Source organism: Dipodomys spectabilis, unplaced genomic scaffold (assembly GCF_019054845.1).
Source record: "Dipodomys spectabilis isolate Male_0828 unplaced genomic scaffold, ASM1905484v1 ptg000234l, whole genome shotgun sequence".
Classification (NCBI taxonomy): Eukaryota; Metazoa; Chordata; class Mammalia; order Rodentia; family Heteromyidae; genus Dipodomys; species Dipodomys spectabilis.
Genome location: NW_024870911.1, coordinates 6,268,957 through 6,290,306, shown reverse-complemented (window position 1 = coordinate 6,290,306; position 21,350 = coordinate 6,268,957). Strand labels below are relative to the sequence as shown.

Genomic DNA, 21,350 nt, shown 5'->3' with positions numbered 1-21,350 from the left:
TACAATGAGACATAACAAATTATGCAGTACTCTAAGCTGAAACCCAAGGAGGACACTCTTAGGAGAGAAACACAAAAGCATAAGCCTATGTGCCTCTGATCATATAAACTAATATTTATTGAAATGAACACCAGAAAATGAAAATGAAAGGCTTTTCTTTGTTGTTGTTTTATTTTTGTCTCGTTTGTTCATTTGTCCATCTTTGGGAGGGCAAAGGGTAGGCGCAGAAATGGACAAATGCAACAGTGGTACACACTAGAATCTATGTTGAAATGAACTATAGAGCTTGTGGGGGGAAAATTTCACAGAGATGAAGGCCGGTGGTTGATCTCTGTAATCCTAGCTAAGTAGGAGTTCGAGAATGGAAGATCAGTATTAAGTGCTACCCTTCATGGAAAGTTTCACAAGGCCCCTTCACAACCCATAGCTGGGAATAGTGGCACCACGTATTAAGCCAAGCCAAGATGTGCGAAGGCTGAAACTGGGAAGACTGTGGATCAGAGCAGCTGAAGCAGAAATGCCCAAGGGACTTCATCTCTATAGAAGGGAGTCTGGACCTGATGCCATGATCCTGTGATGCTAGCAGTATGAGCAGCTACAAAATTTAAAACTTAAGATTTTGATCGGATTGAAACGTGCATTTCCATTGATTTAGTGAATGAGGCTCCCTAAATATCTGCTTGAAATGAAAAGATTAAACAATAAATTTCTCATAAGTGCTTGCTGGACTTACTCAGGAGAAATTGCATGATTGCATTTGCTTGTATGGATCCAAAGATTTAGGCAGGTTCTTTCTGCGCATGATGCCCTGTCAGGAAAATTGGCGTCATGATAAATGGCTTGCTGCTTTAGTTCTCTGGACAATACATTTTTGAGATCTCAAGCTCTCCAGGGACATGATACATATGTGCTTTGCCGCACTGAAAACAAAACTCAAAAGCTGGAGGTGAAAACTGCCCTTCTGTTTTACAAGGGGGATGGGAGGGATATTTCCCTCATGGACTTTCTCCTAGATGCTATCTGCCTTGCTCTCTACTGCACTATGGAGCACAAAAGCATCTGAAGTTAGGATGTCTGCCTTTCTAGAGGAAAAGCAAGGAGAGAAATAATCCATTTATCAGTGAAATACGTGGAGAGTCTAATTTATTTTCTTAAGCACAGCTGAAGGTGGTTTGATGAAACTTTAATCTGGGCATTTCATTCTTTTTGTAAACTTGCCCTGAAGTCAGAATAGCAGAAAGGGAGATAGAAAAAACCTTACTCAAGCAATTATTTCCCTTATCTTGCAAATATTGGTACAGTAAAAATAATTTCCCTAGCTCCTCAAAAAATCAGTCATATCATATGTGAATAAATCCAACGATGCAGATTAAAAAGTGTCACCCAGTTATCAAGCCAATGCCCATCCTTGACAAGATGCTTCCCTGTTTCTCTCCTTCTCCACATTTATACATGTGAGGAAGAGAAATACAGAATGGGCCCATGTTCTTTGAGGATTAATTACAATGACTGCAACATTAGTTGTGCTGGTATTCTCTTGTAATATTTATTTCTTCCATATCTCCTAGGTTGGTAAATTCAGTTTTACAGCCTAGTGGAGTTGAGAAGCGTGGCTTTATTCAATATTGTTCTTGAACTCCGTGATGGTCTGTCTGTGTAAATAATCTCATCAACCTCTTATGTGAGCCCATCCTTGAAGAGTTCCTCATATGGCTGCTTAATGGAAAAATATACTACGCTTTTGTCCTTGTCAGTGGTGTCAGAACACTTGAGAGGTTCAGGCACACTGCTAAATAAAGCTTCCTCTGTAAGAGGAAGCCCAGCGACATTTTGTCTGAATGAGAAAGCAGCTTGCACACCCTGGTTCTCCCAGGGGGGAAAAAAAAGACAGTACCAAGCCCATGTGAAGGACACAGTTATTTATGGTTATGTCTAGTGAATCTTGTTCATGTGGAAAGTATGCTCATGTTTTTTAGAGAACTGACCTCCAAGACTCAAGTCTTTTTGATTTCCTTAATTTTCCGTGGAGTCATCTTTTAAAGCCCATGCGCAATGATGCATTTATTCACCAACGACTAAAGTCAGAGTAAGGGATATTTGATTCTGGAGTTCCTGAATTCGACCAATAAACTATGAGTATTTACACAAATTACTTTCCACCTATAGTATGCTCTGATTTATTTCATGTGAATGTCCTTTAGAAAAAAGAAAGCTTTCCAAGTCTGAAGTCTCAATTTATAATAAACATAAAGCAATTTTGCCCTTTAGACATATGTATCGTTAGAAATTATGAAATACTCTATCCTTGTGTAAAACACAGTTGTTATTTTTCTTAAGGTTACTCATTTCAAGGAGTACCTAATTTCTTTTCAGTCTGAAAACTGATACACTACAGATAAATATTTAAATTCTGATGAGATTAAGAACATAAAGGGACATTCAACGGATTTTGTCTGGTATACTTTGGAGTGGTATTTCAGAAATTTGCACATGGACTTGTGTTTTTTGTAACCACATGGAACTTGGAGATTCTTTCTAGGGTTTTTTTTTTATGTTTCTTAATTTATTTTTGTATGTGGGCATGTATAAAGGGAGGGAGAGAGGGAGAATGATAAGGAGAGAAAGGAGAGGAGAGAAGGCGGGAGAAAGAGAAATAGGAGAGAAAATTTGGGTGTACAATTTTTAGGCTACCATGTTCTTCCCATAGTAATGCTTTTGAGCAATTGCAGCAAAATTTGGAAACAGTAATGATATTAGTACGAGTCCTTTCCTTATGTGGATAAACAAATAAAATAATATTCCATTGTGGAGAGAGAGTTAAGCAGGAGTCCCCTCACAACTGTTTGACTGCAGGAAGCATTGTTCAATTGTAGTGAACATTCTGCTATCAGGGAAATTTGTACTCTTAATTTGGAAAGCATTGGAGTTTTTCAAAATAACTTTTGAAGGAGAGGTCACATGCTCAGTTGGTGATGGGTCCTAAGTTCCTAAGGCTTTCTTCTTTTCAGGTGTCTGTTTAAGTCATCAACCTTCCCATGGTTGCTGTTCAACTACCACTAGAGTTGAAAAACAGCTGATTATATCTACCGCATAGACATTTTTTCCTATGTTTAAAAAAATAAGCCTCATTTGGCCCACTCTTTTATTTGTTCCTTTAAGTCATTGTACAGTTTAATAAGTCAGTTTATGAGTACTATACACTTGATCAGTGTCACCCTTTCAATAGTTCTCCTCCATCTCTACCAATTCCACATGACTCAATTTTCCCCATTGCATTTATTTTTCCAGGAAAGCATATTTAGGTTTTTAAACATAGAGAAAGTTTTTTTTAATCTTATGTTCTTCTGACAGTCTTATCTGAAAGTTTAAAAAAATAGTGATTTGAACCCATCCACATATATTTTATTCTCCTGGGTGCTATTATAACATTGTCCTAATACTTGGACAGTATTTCCAGATACTGAAGCTGCTCAGAAGCTGGATAACATAGCTTACTGTGGCTCTCAGCTTGCTCATTAAAGTTGTAATTGATATTTTCAGTTATTGGGTTGGCTCTACTGTTGGAAATTTCTTTTTTGGAAATTTCTGTTGGAGGCATATATTAATTTCAACCTTGTTTCAGAGAGGAATAATACAAAGCCATTTCCCTAATACTATAAAATCAGTTCTTGATAACCTGGAAACAAATTTTCTAGGACAAGTGCCTCATAATCTCATTCATATATGGAATCTAAAACATTGATCTTACAGAAGTTGAGAATAAGATGGTGATTACCAAGACTGGAAAGAAGAGGGGGTTGGAAAAAATGAGAAAGGGTGATAAATGGATACCATGTAAGTATCCATAAATTGATACCAGGTAGGACTGGTAGCTATACACTTCTAAAAGCTTGAAGAAAATATAGTGAGTGACTTCCAGAGAGATATGTTAAGAGATTTAAGCATCATACAATGTGTAAATCTGAAAAAGAAATCACACTACTTCACCTCTATCATCTTGCTATTCCTCGATTTATCCATCCATCTATCTATCTACTGGTCTATCTAATTTTATTTTGTATGTGTCAGCAAAAATTAAACTTAAGATTAAAAAGTGACAAGATCTGGGAGAAGGTTTATATAAGACAGGTTCAAAAAAGTATTATTGAAATAAAGGTCACATGCCTATCAATATTTCCTCCTTTCAGTAATTTAGATAAAATGTCCTTCATCTTCTTGCCTTCTGCCTCCACATCCTCTTCCTTCTTCTTCCCTTCATCCTTCCAAGTTTTTTCCTTTTTGTATTCACTTCCCAACCTTGAGGTGGGTGGTTTTGCTGAGCAATGTGCTCCCAACCTAACAGGCAACCCCAACCTTTCACCACAGGACGTCCCCAAAGGGGGCTAACCACTCATGACCTGAAAGTTCTAAAAATGTGAACTGAAATAACTGTTTTTTTTTAAAGATATTTTCATCAGATATTTGCTATATAATGGAAAGCAACTATCCCACAGTCTCATTTCATCCACTGTCCTATTTTATTTATCATTATTCCTATGCATTATGTGAAAAGGAAGATTTGTAAGCATAACTCTTAAGCTTAAGCTTGTTGTATGATTTTGTCTGTTAGAAACAATTAAAATTAGAATTAGAAATCAATAGCAATGTTTCAAATAATAATTTTCTATATGTGTCTTGCCAAAACACCTGTGTGGGTAGACGTGTCCATGTGTCTTCTGATTTGCTAAAAGAACTGCTGGCTTGTAGGGCACATGTGCCCTTCCTTGGTGGCTATACCTGTTTAATGCTCTTTACCCTCATATACCAGCTTTGCTTTTGTTCCACTGATGTGATAGAAGACAAATTCTTGTATGCTACCTTCAGGTCTTTACATCTCATTTATCAATTCCCATATACTGCTGCTTTCTTTGTTTGCTCCTCATTGAAGCTGATAAGTGTTGTGTAATGGTGAGCACTGTGAACTCTGAAGCTGATAAGTGTCTATGCTATGGCACAGGCCAGGCCGTCTGCTGATTGTTGGATTTTCCTCTCATCTACTTGAGATTGTTCTTGCTGTTCTGTCTTATCTCTTCTGATTCATTCATTTATCTCACTCTATTCAAATAATCTTATCTGCATAAAAATGTAATATTTTGATCTTAATAAAAAATCCCTTGACTTAGATCTGCCAGACTATTTCTTTTTCATTATTCTTTTTAGGGCAAACCCATAGTTTCTCTCTTCTTCTCTTTCAAAATCATTGTAATTATACTTTCATTTTTACCACTTGGCTAAACCTGTCTTATCAAGTAAAAAATGAATTCCACATCATAAAATCCAGTAAGGCTTAAGTTCCAACATTTTCAAGCACATTTTATAGAGATGATTATTTTCTCAATGAAATACTTCTTTTGGTTTATTACTGTCTTAGTAGTATTTGGAAATGTCCATTTTCCCTAGTCTATAAATATTATCTTATTGTCTTAATTTGTATTTCTTTATGAGATTAAATTTCCTTCATTTATTGTTCCTTGGATTTCTAATATTCTGACTTATTTGTTTACATCTATTTCCCAGTGAGAATGCCATTTAAAAAATGTTTTCTTATTCATTTTAACCGTTAGTTAGTAAGAGAGTTTCTTTTTTTGCATTCTGGATATTAAAATTTGTTTGCTAATAAGATTATAATTTAACTTTTGATTTTATTTTTGTGTTGATCCTGGGGCTTGAACTCAGAGCCTGGGCTCTGTCCCTGAGCTTTTGTGCTCAAGATTAGTGCTCTGCCACTTGAGCCACAGCTCCATTTTCAGCTTTTTATTTTTTGGTGGTTAATTAAAGATACAAGTCTCACAGATTTTCCTGTTCTGGATGGTTTCAAATCACAATCTTCAGATCTCAATTTGGGACAGCAGATCTGGCTTTGTAGTTTACCTTTAATTTATGGTATCTTTTATCTTATCCATTTTTGATTCCTTTTCTTTAGTTTTTTTATTGTTAAAGTGATATACAGAGGAATTACAGTTACATAAGTAAGGTAATAAGTATATTTCCTGTCAAACTTGTTACCCCTTCCTTCATTTTCTTCTGCTTTCCCTCCCCGCTCCACATCCCCAAGTTGTACAGATCATTTCCAACATATTCTCTTGTGTATATCACTATTGCATTGGTTCTTTGTCTCAGCATTCTGTTATTCCCCTTCCCTTCCCTAATTCAAATAAATGTACATAAATACCAGGGTACGAAAATACAGTGACAACAGGAAATATACCATAGGGGGAAGAACATATAAAAGAAACAAAAATCACATACTACATTAAAAACAAACGAAGAAAAGAACAAAGAAAAACCTCTGTGTCCATGTTTTGGAGTTCATAACACCATTTGTATTTCTTTATTGAGATTAGTTGATTACAGTATTGTGGGATAGTGATACTTAGCTAAAGTCACAAACACATTTTAACCTTCAAAGGTGAATTTTCCTTATGGTCTATAAAGCTATGAACTCTACAAACTTTGAAAATACATCTATTTCTTCCAAATCGGGTGATAAGTACATTTCTTTCCTTTTGCATAGTGTAAACATATCCATTTTTATGTTGACATACAGTAATACATTTTCTTTTTCAGGTTTCATATTTTGTCCTAATAGTTTAAAGTTTTGATTTTATAAGAATATCTCTAATGATTCATTTAGATATTTATTGTTTTCCTACATTTTTATAGCAGATGTAAGTTAATTTTTTTTTAGATAATCCAAAATATCAGTATTATTCACTGAATTTCCTACCGTTTTTTCCTTCAGCATATAATACTGTTAACTGTTGGCAATCACCATTATCCATACTTGATCATGTGTATAGTTCTCATTCTAATAATCTCATGTGTATGTTTATTTCTTTGAACATTACTCTCTAAGATCCAGGGACTGTAACTACCTGTATTGATTATTGAAAGTGATTATTCTTCCTGTCTTTTCCTATTTTAAAAAGACATTTATTCTTTGCTAATTCATGTAAGTTTTTAGAAGAAGACACTTTCTGAAAAAGTATTTTGGAAGCATATAGTCTTAGAATATTTGCCATGTTTGCAATGTGTGTTTCTACCATTGTAAGCAAAGAATGTCTTCATTTTTAGAAGAACTACTTTGGCTAAATTATGTAATTTTCTCTGGGTGACTTGAAATTTTCCTTACTATACTCTTTTTTTTTTAGTTTAGTTTTGTTTGTAATTTGGTTTTTGAAAATATAAATGGGAGTCACTAGAAATTAAAAGGTTTTAAATTAGGCTCTAATGGTATATATTGATTGCTGATTTTTATTTATTGAATTTGTGCTGTGTAACTGCTGCATTGTGTTAATGAATGGGTAGATTATTTCTGTGGATTTTCTTGGATTTCTATGGGAGTTTTTGTTGCTTCATTTATTTTTGCTTTACATTTTTAAGTACATTTTTCTTTTATCATACTTTTGAATATAAGATTTTTTTGGCAGGCATTGTTGAGTCAGGGTCTTGCCAGGAAGCCTAGAAGAGCCCCAATATCATTGTATAAATAAGGTTGGCGTTGCTTGCCTCAACTTCCATAATACTGGGATTCCAGGCATGTACTACCTTATCCAGGCTTTGAACACAACAAATGGAATTGCGTGTATTCTTATTTCCATCTATGAAAAATGCATAGAATGCTTTCACCTTTCAGTATGTTTTTAGAAGGTGGTTTAAGTGTATTCATGGATTCCATTTACTTGCTACTTATTATGTTTTTATTATAATATATTATGTATATAATCTATTTTATCATTACATATTTTAGCTGTACTAGAAATTGAACTCAGAGACTTGTACTTGGTAGGCCAGCACTGTGATTTGAACTGTGCCTTTAGCTCATTTCGCTAGAGTTATTTGTGCTCAGACTAGCTTTGGACAGGTATGTTCCTATATATGCTTCCTGGTGAGAGGAAAGCCATCTTTTCTATCAAAGTGGGTTGTTTAAAAGTTCCTGCTTTGTCCTGGTAGTTGGGCTTTTGTTGATTATTCTGCTAAGGCAATATCAGCAACTAAAGAAAGGAAAGGAAGGATGTTTGAAATGTAAATATTTTTTCTAATAGAAATTAATGGAATTAAGACTCTTTTTGAAGACACACCTAGATTGTTCAAGAAATAGCAGAGGGTATAGACTTTGAAATTGCTTGTGTGGTGTTAATCTTATTTCAAAGTTTATTAATGGTCACTTTATATAAATACCTGCTTTAAAGTAGCCAGTCATGAGCAGATCATGAATCTGAGCTCGACCAATGTGAGCAGAGGGGCAGGGTCTGCTGCATTATGGATAAATAAAGAGAAGCTTGCCTGCTCTGTGTGCTTGCTTGCCTGATTTTTGGCTGATGGTACACTCTTCTGCAGAAGTCAGTTGCATTACTGAGATAATTCTTCATTTTTTGTTTTTTGTTTTTGTCTTAATTGTGCTTGGAGAGTATATTTAAAACATTTGGTAGATAGTATCACAAGCATGTATGACCACATCTGGCTTGTTTTCTGATAGAATCATTCATTCATTCATTTACATGTACATATATATGTTCATATATGTATATATAGATATATAAGTATCTCTCTCTCTCTCTATATATATATATACTAGCATGCTCTCAAAACACATATCTCATAGCCTGTATTTTCTGAATGAAAGCTAAATCTTAGCAAATGTTTTTCTTTGTGATCTTCTTCAAAGAACCAGTACAACTTATTATTTTCATAGAGTATTTGTTGATAAAATGTTATTGAATTTCCAATGTAACATAGATTGATAATTTATGGGACTTATTTATTTGTGTTTGGTGTAAAGAATATGACTGTGTCATGAGAATTTTCAGCATGGTCATCTGTGAGCTTGACTAGAGTAGAAAGTGGTTATATGGTTTTATGGGGAAACTATCAATAGGTAAATACTCTTCATTACTACCTAGGAAACTTGTTTAAACTAAGGATTTTAGGGGACATGAAAATAACTTACTCATGATTATAGCAGTAATAATGAAGATGAAAATAGTTCATAATTTTTCTGAATAATGGGAAAACTCTATGCTGAGTGCTTTTTTAAAAAAATTAGTAATTGACTTCTCAGAAAATTCAGGTTGGTTTTTCATTATTGACTGGAAGAATATGGTTATTATTATTATTATTACTTATATTTTAATAGTAGATACTTTGATCATCTAAGATGACTGAGCTAAGATTATGTTTCTAAATGGATTGCTAATATTAGTCTCATGTAGCTCATAGGCTGGATCATGAGGTAGTGAATGCATCTGTGTGTGTCATTAAGAGGCTATGCAGTAATGCAGCCATGAAGAAGTGGATCGACATTTGGCCTCAGGAAGTAATAAATCAGAGGACTTGGAGGTTCTAAGCATGGGTAGCTGGAGTAATTGGGCATTAATTTTGCTTTCTTGTGTGCAATTAATTTTATTTTCCTTTTCACTCTTTCCTCTTTTGTTCTATTTGCTCTCCTCACTTTTCTTTCGGGCAGTCCATTTGTTATTGAGGGATATTCAGGAGTTGATATTTGCTTTCTCATTTACTATTCCTCAGACACCAAGTATAACTACTATCTTTTTAAAACAAGAAAATATGTTTTCTATATCTATACTTGCTCAGAGAAGACTTTTTTATTTTTGCTACAACTGATCTAAAATATCGCTTTAGTTTTTCTGGAATCTTGCTCTGTTTCTAAGCTCCCACTAAATAGCCTTTTGCTTTGCACAGAATCTTCTCTTGTATTCAGAAAGATTAAAACAAACAGAAAAGGAGAAGAGGAGAAAAGAAAAGAAGATAATCATACTGCATGGGAACTTGTTCTTTGCTGTGCCATCCCTTCCTTCTGTTTTCACTGATTTTCACATTGGATTTACACTAGCAAGTCTATTTTTAACAGTTCTGTTAAACGTAGTGCACCATGATCTTCTCTCGGATATCATTTTCCTTGAAATCTGGGGACCTCCCACATGTCTTTTATGAGACCATTGATACCTGCTCTGCCTTTTCCTTTATACCAGTGTGTCCTCACACTTCTTTTGCCTTTAATTTCATTTTTCCATTGATTTCCTTAATGAACATTTCTTGAATGCCTATCGTGGGTGCACAAGAGTAGGTTATAGAGAATTTATAGAAAGACTCATGATTCTCTTTTATTTATTTTCCTTCACCAAAGCCTCAGTAATTTTTTCCTTGACACTCTTACCCACTTCAAGCCTCATGTATGTCAGTTATAAACTCACCCTGAATTACATTCATGTCGTTCCATTTCCCTCATCTTTCAACAATTCATCTCTCCTCTTCAAACCTTATATTTTTCAAATATTACTATATTTAAAAAATAAAATTAGCCCTGGAATTCAAAATATACTATAAACTCATTTGCCCTTGGAATTCAAAGTTCTGTAAAACCGTCTCCCTCTTATTTTCTATCTAACCTCCCGTTGTGTGGCACCCATGTCTGAGTCCTTCTGTATAATCTTTCCTTTTCAGAGCTTATCAATTTTGCCCCTGACACACCACACAACGTCCATGTCTGACATATCACAGATGCTTCTGATTGTCTATCCATCCTTTAAGAACTAAGAGAAATGTCACTTCTTTGAACACTCCATCCCTTCAGATCTACTTCCTCTTGCTTCTGGGCCACTATAAACTCTCTTCTTCCATCATTGGTCTAACATTATTTTGAATCTCTTCTCAGTCATGAAACTTCAAGTCCTTGAGAATGAAGACTGTGTCATTTCTGTTTTCATTCCACACGATGCTGACCATACTAACAACTCAATTGTTAAAGCTATAATATACCTGAATGAATATTATTTAAGAATGTGATTTATTTCTGTCATACATTTATTGTAATAAAGGAACCTGTAACCCACAAGAAGAGTGTATGTATACAAAATAAGAGGACATTGTCATATTTCTTCATTTGTACACTTTCTCTGAAACTAGTGTACATTGAAATTGTTACAAAGAAAAATTTAAAAAATAGAAATTAACATGAAAAATAAACTACTAGAAGATAAAGGAGTGTGTAAGCCTGGTTTCAAGGAATATTCGTTAGTAAAGTGTATCTATGAACACTTAAATATTCTTCAGTGATACTATTAGCTTAATTATCTTCCTATGTCCCTGATCCTTAGTTTAATAAATATCATGATGGTCTTTTTTTTTTTTTCCTTCAGTCATAGGGTTTGAACTCTGGGCCTGGGCGTTGTCACTCAGCTCTTCAGCTCAAGGCTACCACTCTGCCACTTGAGCCACAGCACCACTTCTGGTTTACTAGTGATTTATTGGAGATAAGAGTCTCAAGCACATTCTTGCCAGGGCTGGCTTTGAACTGTGATCCTCAGTTCTCAGCTTCGTGAGCAGCTAGGATTACAGGCGTGAGCCACCAGTGCTGGGCTATGATGGTCTTTCTTGAACTACTGAAAATTCAAAAAAAATCCTTTCAGAAATAATATAAATACTTTCTATAAATCTATTCAAAGCTGCCTAAATATCTGTTTTTTTGTTGTTTGGGGCTGGAAGTTTGAGTAAGAAACAAGTACAGGTTCCAATATTATAAACAATGTTAGCAAGGTGAACAAATGTTTTAAAGATATGATGATAAATTGGGATTCAGTGTTTTCTTTCATAAAAATCATCAACAATGAACTATGCCTCTGTGAGGAGGTGTGAATTTCAGTCTAACTACTCATAATAGGTGCCAGTTTGCATTGGGTAAATGATCACAGTTGGCAAGCCCATCTGTCTATGAATTCTATAAAATAAGAATTAAAAAAACAGCTTTGGAACAAAGGGCTAATTAAACATAGAAGAGTGTATGCTGCTCCTGAGAACATTAAAATATTCCAGTGACAAATTTTCTAAAAGTTAATTGAATTACACAATATACAGTAGTGAGTTCAATGATACAGTATGAACTTTTGAATGTTGATTGTATTTCTAGGTTTTACTTCCTTTCAGCACTTTGCTCCAGCTTAATCCAGAGAAGAAAATGGGTTCATTCTTCATGATTAGAAAGTATTCTTTTGTCATAAGACCCTGCCAAATGGATAGTTTTTATAGCCTGACAAGAGACCCACTCATCATTACCTAGAGGGAAACACTTAAATCATCAGAAGATAGTTATTCTGTTCTGAGGGAAAGTTTGAGTTGATTGTTTGAGATTCTAAATTCACTCCTCAGGTGGCAAGGGTTAGTTTTGCAGGAGAACTGACAGAGTCTACCCTCAGGGTGGGTAGATTAGATTGAAAAATGTATGAGAGGAGAGCTTGTCAAGTAATTCAAGGAGTAGGCTGAGAGGCTCTAAAGGGAATTCTAAGCTGGCCCACAGATTGAATCATAAATGCTTATGTTTTATGGACTCACACAAGTGTACAGAAGATACAGATGAGAAAGCAAAAGAGTTAAGAGAAGAAGGTTTTAGAAAAATATATTTGGAGAGGCATAAAGTTCTATGTGTTTTTTACACTTATTTAACTTAATGTTAACTTACTTAATCCATTTAAGGAACAATTTTGGTAGTGATTTAAATTTTTGAGATATTGATTAATGGTGATTGATTCATGTAGTCTTAGTATTACAATGCATTAAAAAATCTTTGATCAATTTTTCTTGTATTCAATATTGAACTTCCACATTGACCACATTAACATGAATGGTTAATACATGTTATTAAATATTTGAAAGAAAAATATTATATGAGTTACTTCAGTGAGGGCATTTAGAAGGCGCATGTAGTGGGATATATAGAGATAAAGGAATTTCCACCTTTTTAATTTAAATATTCACTTCTTCTAGTCATTATGTTATCTCCCTGAATGAAGGATTGGTCATAATGAGCATCCTTGCCTAATCAAGTCCTATACAGTGTTCAATAAAGCGTTTGAATATTTCATGTTAATTTCACAAATACTTTTTGCACCTACACTATTCTATAATATAATAGTGGTTCTCATATATAGATAGATTCCTCTAAATTAATATTTTGTAGATTCTAATTATTTGTATTGATTGCATGTTTACTTTTATAGAGGTATGTATATATATCCATTATAAGATATAAAAATCATTATCCAGTTTGATATGCTATCACACACACTTCTATAGTACGCAATATTTTTCAGAACCAGTTTAAACTGCTTCACATGTATTAATTCATTTGAGTTGAAGAACAATTGCAGTAAATATAACTGGTATCCTTTATTCATTGTAAGGAAAAGAAGAAAGGGAGTAGACATAGTTTTCCCAAGTAATCATGGTGACTAGCAAGCAAAGTCATGATTTGAACCTGGGTACTTTGAGAGTCTGGTAGTCTCTATTTTCCACTTCAGAGCTGTACTCTAATATGAATATTTATTAACATGTGCAACCTTCCCCTACAAAATTATGAGTTTGTAGTACAAGAACCACAGAACTTTGTTTCGGACCTGGAACCAAGTAAGTTTATCTTACTTTAAGTAAAATAAAATAGTTGTTTGAACAACTGGTTATTTAAGGAGGGAGGGAAAGAGATTTCCCCCCCCCGCCACCCCTTCCCCACGCAAAGCACCACTACCATGAGAAGTAAAAACAGAGAGTACATTCTTACTGAGTCACATGGACAACAGAGCAATAGGAGAAGAGGCATGTTAAATTTCTAACACAACACCACAGAACTCTTGTATACAATACTTAATGAAATGTTAATAACTCTTGAATTACAGATTATTATTATATGAGACATTTTATCTGAGAGTTTTCCATTTTGTGGCTGCACATTTTACCCTCATAAATTTTTAGAAACAAACACCAAAAATAATGTGATTTTCAATCTAGAAATGAGATATCACTTCATGCTTTTCTTATTAAATATTTTTAGATAGAAGGAAGCAAACTATTTTTATTGGCACAGGACATTGTTAGAATCATGCTTGGTTGAAATTCTTTTATTTTTAATACTTTTTCCTACAGGGTGCTGCTTTAATAAGAATGCTGGCTAATTTTATGGGCCATTCAGTTTTTCAGAGAGGTTTGCAAGTAAGTAAAATGTTTTCTATTTTCTTTTACACTTTTCCATGTCAATCTATTTTAAGGATATGTTACAGTTCTGAATATTACCAAGTTATTGAAATGATGGAAGATTTTAAGACCTGTAAGGTAAGCAACAATCCTTATAAATGAGAAAAGGAAGTTGTAGATAGGAGATTCACTGTATCATCAGGTTAAACTCAAATAATTTCAATAAAATTTAGAATGTGTTTAACTTGCCTTAAAAATTGAAGTAATTTTCACACATAATCCAAGAAAGACTTTCTGAATCTATCATATACTTTTCCTTCACTAAATGTTGATATAATATGGGCTATACTATGAGAACAAATTACTGGTCTTTCTAGAATTACAAGTAACACCCATATTTGGGGGCTAATTGCCAGATATGTACCTTTTATGTCATGGTTGTTTTGCTCTTGATAAACATGGTTTGTTTGTTGTCCAATGATAATTGTTTTGTTTCAGTTAAATATTTTTTTAAGTAGGAAGAAAAAGGCAATATTTTATCAGGCTGCATTTAAAATATGAAGTTTAAGAGTATATTCTTAAAAAGGAACATTATTAAACTCTTTAAAGTAGATACAAATATAGAAGAAATGGAACTTTTATTCCCTTGAATCTGCGGGAGTAAATCATGTTTCTCATAGCTGTGATTGATGAATTATTTATGATGCATTCTGCTACTTAGAACTGTCCTTTAAAGTAAATTGATGTTCACCTGAAATACAATTATGCTAAGACAGAGAGAGCAATCAATCTTATCTGTTCTTAGTAAGCTTTTCATTTAGAAATTTAAATAAACTACATCTGGGATCAGGTCATATTTTAGTAGTATAATTCTCTCTTTACTCAACATACAATGAAAGATAAAAACACAAAGCAAGAGTTAAATATGTTATGACAAACTGTATATCCTTAATGCAACCATGAAAATACATAAATTTCTTGAAAAGTAATTTCCCTTAGAAAATATTTTTACAGATTCCTTTCTCAGCAGGGGCTGGAGTTTACTTTAATCAGCTCTTTCCATTAGGGACACCTTCAGAATTGCTGAATCCATTGAACCTATTTGCCAAGTGATAAAGGCACTATTCTGATCACATAACTGGGAAAATCTTTCTTTTTCAAGGAGTGCCCTGCATGAATATAAACTATCTGGAGGAATGTCCTTCTTTATCCCGCTCCTTTGTTTTTCCCCATCAACGTTGTAGTATGACAGCTTCAGAAAATATCAAAGCTTTGGTAAGGGCAATACAAATCGAATTTGATTTCCTGGTAGTGAGTTGGTGTGAAATCATTTTCTGTATCCTATTTTTTTTTATTGCTTTTCTTCATCCCTGCATTTGGATTTGCTCAGCAGATTGAATAACCCTAGTTATATCATTATTTGGAAAGAATTATTGTTTCGTGATATTTTTCTTATTTCATCATCCTTTCTATATACTTTGTAAAATATATTAATTTTAACACATCTTTTACTACAAACCCTGCCTATTCAGTTTTATCTGAAACTATTAGAATATACTTCCATGGCATCCAACTTCCATTTGAAACTTAGATTTATATGTGCTTTTATGTGGTAATACCTTATTTGGCTAATTTTCAGCTGAGGGACTCGATGTTTGTCAACATTGCATTCCATTTGCCTTGTGACAGCTCATTGATCAGATAGATCTGTACCCTTCAGTCCTTTGCTTGCGTCTTTATTTATCCTCATCACTCAAACTGATTTAGTGTATCATCAGCAGTTTGGATGAGTTTACAGTAGATCCCTATGTCTAGGTGATAAATTATCGTCTCTTGTGCATGAAGATGTATGGGGTACATTTTGGAGATGACCTCCTGAACAGACAGTTCATGTCATGGTGCTGAGTGGTCACAGAGTTGAAATTAATAAGCTTCCTGTCTGTCAGGCTCTGGGGAGTCTTGGTTTACAAGCTGTTGATAGAGCTAATCTGGTCTGTCAGGCCTTACCTCCATCAGAAAAAATCTATTAATTGTTTTTACATTAACCGTGAGTATTTCTATGTTGACAAATGGAAGTTTGTTGTTTGCAAACAGATCCAGGGTTAGATTCACAGGCACAGATAATTCCAAATTCTACAGAGTGTTACTCCATATATATTTTTTCTTTCTCCATTCCTTCTTCCTAACCTTCTTCCTTTGCGCTCTTTGCTTTCATTTTTCTTTTTTTTGTGTTCAGACTTTATGCTGCCTATGTCATGCAGAAATGATGTAAAAATGGCAATTTCTTCTTTGTTTATTCTATACTTCTGTTTTGTTGATTTTTGTATTTTTTCTGCAACTCTGTGAATTTTCATGGCCTACCTTATGTTCCTTGGGGAATAAGGCAAACATTACTTACAAATAAATAAATATTATATAATGTACACAAACATATATTGATACATATATATGCATATTGTATATGCAATCTGCATGTACATAAACATAGGAATGCTATAGGCTTCTGGGGCCTATTTTATAAAATTCACATTTCACTTATAAAATATTTAAATTTGTATTCAACACTTTTTAAAATCTTGCATAGTACTTTATATGACCATATATATATATATATATATATATAAAACTGTATATATATATATATATGTATATATATAAAACTGCATATATATATATATATATATGTATATATATCTCAGAACACAGATATCCTAGAGATTTTGTAAGGAAAACTCTGTTTATAGACATCATAAACTCATTGAATCACCTATTACAAAATGTAGAGAAAAATTCTATAGTGAAAAACCTGAATTACTTTTTGCCTACAGACTGCACATTTATATGTTAGTCCTGATACCACTAGTAAACTAGCTTCAGTTTTTTTTCTATGCATTCCTTTTTTAAAAAAAATTATTATTCTAGTGATTAGAACTAGACCTTCATATAATCTAGTGCTTCATGCTTGTCTCATAGGTCTCTTGATTTTATTTTGATTTGTGTTAGGGCTCTGCCAGAGCTGACTTCAAACCCATGGATCCATCCTCTTGTATCTGCCTCTCAAGAGAAGCAGCTATAGTTTGAATGTTTGAATTGGAGGTATTGAAACTAAGGGTAATACATGTTGTCTTAGACAACATGTACCAGTCATACATAATATATATCTAAACACAGAAATAACTATACTTTTGCAAACTCTACATTCTTATTGTTCTACATAACCCATTTTACAAAATAATAGCAGGCATATTTGGGGAACTTGGAGGCAAGAGCAAACCAAGTCACGTTTCTACTTTTAATTAATGCTGAGCTTTCTGAAAGTCATGAAATCTGCTTTGGCCTTTGACCTTATAGTTGTAAAATGCAAGACTAAATTCTCCAAGATTCTTTCTACTTTTCATATTCTCTGTCGTCTAGTTATATAATTTTTACTTGGTATTTTTAACTTGGGGCAGCTTTTTGAATTTGAAAAGAGAACCACAAACTAGTTGTGCAAGATCTATTGTTCTTGAGTCTTAAAGTTACCATCTGAATATTAACACTGGATAGCTACGAAAGTGTGCCATACTATAAGGGTTGTCAAACAAGCCTGCCATCTGTTACAGTTTCTGCTAGTAATATTTCATACTACCAGCATTAGAAAATCCATTTTATGAGGATTTTTTTTACCAATCTATTTTCCTCATTTGCTTTACATACTGTACATTTTGGTGTTTAAAGTCTAGTTCTCTTAGATGGCATTTGTAGAGACTTCTTAAAGTTTTCTTAGAGTTTTTTGTAGTACATAAATTCTATTTTATAAGGTTAGGATTTCAGCTTGTACTATTTCAATCTGGAATTGATTTTACTTATGGGTCTGAAGTATCTGGGAGATTGGCCTTAAGTAGAATCAGAAACCCCCCATTGATGAGTGTCATTGTGGGGACTCCAGGAAGGGGACCCTGCAAACTATGGGTTACTATTACCTATCTTCAAGGATACTATATTCTTTAAGTTTAATCAAGCAAGCACCTGAAGGCAGTCATTTTGAAAGGTCTGAAACCACTTCTAGTGTGTAACTCAGTAACAAAAACAAAAGCATTCTAGGTTTGCCAAAAGAAACATATTCAGCATTGCATATATTTACATTTTCCTAAAACTGGGATGGGAGTGGGAGGAAAGGTCAGAAATATCACTGCCAGCTTTCAGAAAACCAGGAAATCTCGCTACCACTCAGAACTAATATTCATATTCTGATCTACCTGCAGTATCCTGGAAGCTCCCACAGTCTTCCACTCCCATCCTCTCCAAGGGTGACATGTCTTCACTCTCTTACCGTACTGAGCATTGAATGCTCTTCTTTCTTTAGTGTCTGTTGTATCTCCTGTGTGTGCCTCTGTTATTGTAAAACTTAAACTTGGACCTAACCAGGAAAGAATGATAGGAAACACAGCTTTCTGGCTTCCAGCCCACATAATGCTAAAGAAGGTCATGGGAATGGCAATGATGAGCTAACAGACACTTGACCTATTCATGTCTGTCTTATTAATTAAATTTTCCTTGCATTATTTCTGGATTGTTTTGTGGAGATGTAGAAAGCCATTCACTCCTCAGTGTATCCCTTTCTTTTTATTGGTTTTAAGATCGTAGGATATTTCTGTACTTACAGAAGAATGTTTCCAACTGATTTCAACAATTTTATACAGATGTCTGATGAGAGAAATCAGGAAAATGAGCACCATCTACCCAGTTCATAGCTGCAGTCTAGTTGCTTGGGATCCCAAATCTTCATTTTCCTTTCTGAGTTGATGAGGTTATATCAGATATAGTTATATTGGCAATGTGTCTAAAATGTATTAAGTTTTAAAATTTGTAATTTAAAAAAATAATTCTGTAATTTAAAAAACCTGGGAAAATATAGGAAAGTTTAGCTGAAAGTGATTGCTTTGATTTTTGATTAATTGGATCATTTAAAACATTTGTTTAACATGCACACAAGTGTAGAATCCTCCCTCTTACTTCCCCAACTGGGCCAATCCTCAAGGGGTATAGTAAGTTCAGAGAAAGGAATCTAAGTAGTATTTTGGCTAAATTGCTTTTGATTGAAGACCAGCTTTGGACAGCACATCTGGGATGTAAGCTTATGTATTTTTCCAGCTCCGGATTTTGTTCTGGTAGTGATTTAGTAATAATGGCTAAGAAAACAAACACATGATTATATATTAAGCCCTATTTGGGCTTCAGCAGAGTCTGGGAAATGCAATAGGCAGGTCAACAGTAACCAGAAACCCATCTTCACACAAGCTCTAGTTAGTTTTTAAATATAATATAATTTTCACAATAGGCACCTGAGTTATTGTTTATACACGAACATTTCCAAATTTCTTTCTCAGTAGTAATGTGTCTAAGGACAACCTAGCATAGTCTAAGGGCTTCCAAATCTGTTTAATAGTTGCATTAATTGAAAGTGATTATCTTCTTATAAGCACACAAGCAATGTGATGAGACAATAGGGTAGAAGGGAATGTGGTCCAATCCCTTTTCTATCATATCTGTTACTGGAACAAACTTCAATGTGCAGTGGTGTTGAGTTTCCTATCCTGTGTGTTGCCTGGAATATAAGCTTACGCAAATTTTGTCCCCACTCTCCTCTTCTGTCTCTCTACAAATTCTTGGCAATTTTAGATAAGCCCTGACAATCTTTGTTCTTTAAATGAGTGTTGCCTGTTATTTCTCTTTCCATTATACACTAGTACCTATGACAACAATTTTAGAATTTTTACATTTCTCATTTACTAGAGATCTCACTGCGTGGTGCATATAAGTGAATCCTCACCTATGTGTAGTAATGCTTATAGTTAAAATACATATGTTTAATAAATCCAAATTCGGTTATATTACTTTGTTTTTATGATTGAAATAAAGTTTCTATACCTTCAGGCTTGTTTCTATTTTAGAATTGCAGACTTACTTTAAAAGTAATTCAGATAATGATGCTTTAAGTTGGAATATTTATGATATTATTTGGACCTTCCATATTTCACTTTAGTTGTTTAACTCTTCCTAATTAATTTTAGTTTTAAAAACCTTTCTAGTAATAAAAACAAAGCAACGATTATGAAATTCTCATATAGCATTGATCAGCTTTGGGGCTATTAAAAAAGCACTTAGTATCAGTACCATTGGCTCATGCCCGTAATCTTAGCTACTCAGAAGGCTGAGGTTAGAGAATTGTACTTCAAAGCTATCCATGGAAAAAGTCCATGAGAATCTTATCTCCAATTAACAACCAAAAAGCCAGAAATGAAGCTATGGCTCAAGTGATAGAGCACTAGCCTTGAGCATGAAAGTTTTAGCACTGTCCCAGGCTTTGAGTGTAGTAGTGCTTAATACTGCACAATTGCTTTTTCTTTTCAAAGAAAGCAATATTGTTTTAATGATTGGAACCCAGCAGTATGATTCTTCATGTTGTAATGAGTCAACATCAGGAAATTGAAATTATGAACAAAGATCATTGTTAAGCTTGATGCAAACTCAAATCCTGAGATTTGAGTTTTCCTGTCAGAAAGCAAGTCACCTTCCTGTTCAACCAGTAAGGAAAATTGAATAGCATCTAAAATATGGTTGAATAAAGAAAGATTTTTCTTAATTAGTATTTAACTGTTCTTTTCCATAAGGTAACTTACAGCAAGATGCTTGGCTCCAATTATCAGGGTGGAAATTGCTTATGCAAATCAATGTAAGGCAATGAGGTGTGCATAGAAAGCAGAAAGGAAATATCATTATTATTGGTTTGTGCTCATAAAATTCTTATAGCTTGGAGGTAATGACAGGCAAAAGCCATAGGGATTATTAGCAGCAACAACATGCTCAGTAACTTGTGTTCCAGTGAGGTGTTCTATGTTAACATGTGTATTCAAGATTTTTATTTGAAAATTTCAGCTTTATGTCTATGTGTGAGAGTATTTGCCTTCTTGTACATAGGTCTTCAGATATATTAGCACTAAAAAAAATTAGAACAGAGACAGTATATCAAAGTTTATTTCTCAATAGATCTTATTTTTTAATGAAGATCTTATTTTATTTTGTTTTATTTTTTAAATAAGTTTTTTATTGTGAAAATACTGTACAGAGGGGTTACAGTTACATGAGCAAGGTAATGAATATATTTCTTATCAAGCATTGTTGCCTCTTCCTTTATTTTATTTTATATATATATATACATATACATATATATATAAAAGCTACTGTACAGAGGGGTTACAGTTACATGAGCAACATAATAAGTCCATTTCCTATTGAGCATTGTTTCACTCTCCTTTATATTTCCCCTACCATCCCTTTCCTCCCCACCT

General features: G+C 33.8%; 1 protein-coding gene across 1 annotated transcript in view; it reads left to right on the top strand.

Annotated features, from left to right (window-relative positions):
- Trhde (thyrotropin releasing hormone degrading enzyme) overlaps positions 1-21,350 on the top strand; it is a 388,269-nt gene that overhangs the window by 246,980 nt on the left and 119,939 nt on the right. Inside the window, exon 7 of the mRNA XM_042698986.1 lies at positions 13,972-14,037. Within this exon, the coding sequence (XP_042554920.1) occupies positions 13,972-14,037 (66 nt within the window). The remainder of the gene's footprint in view (positions 1-13,971; positions 14,038-21,350) is intronic.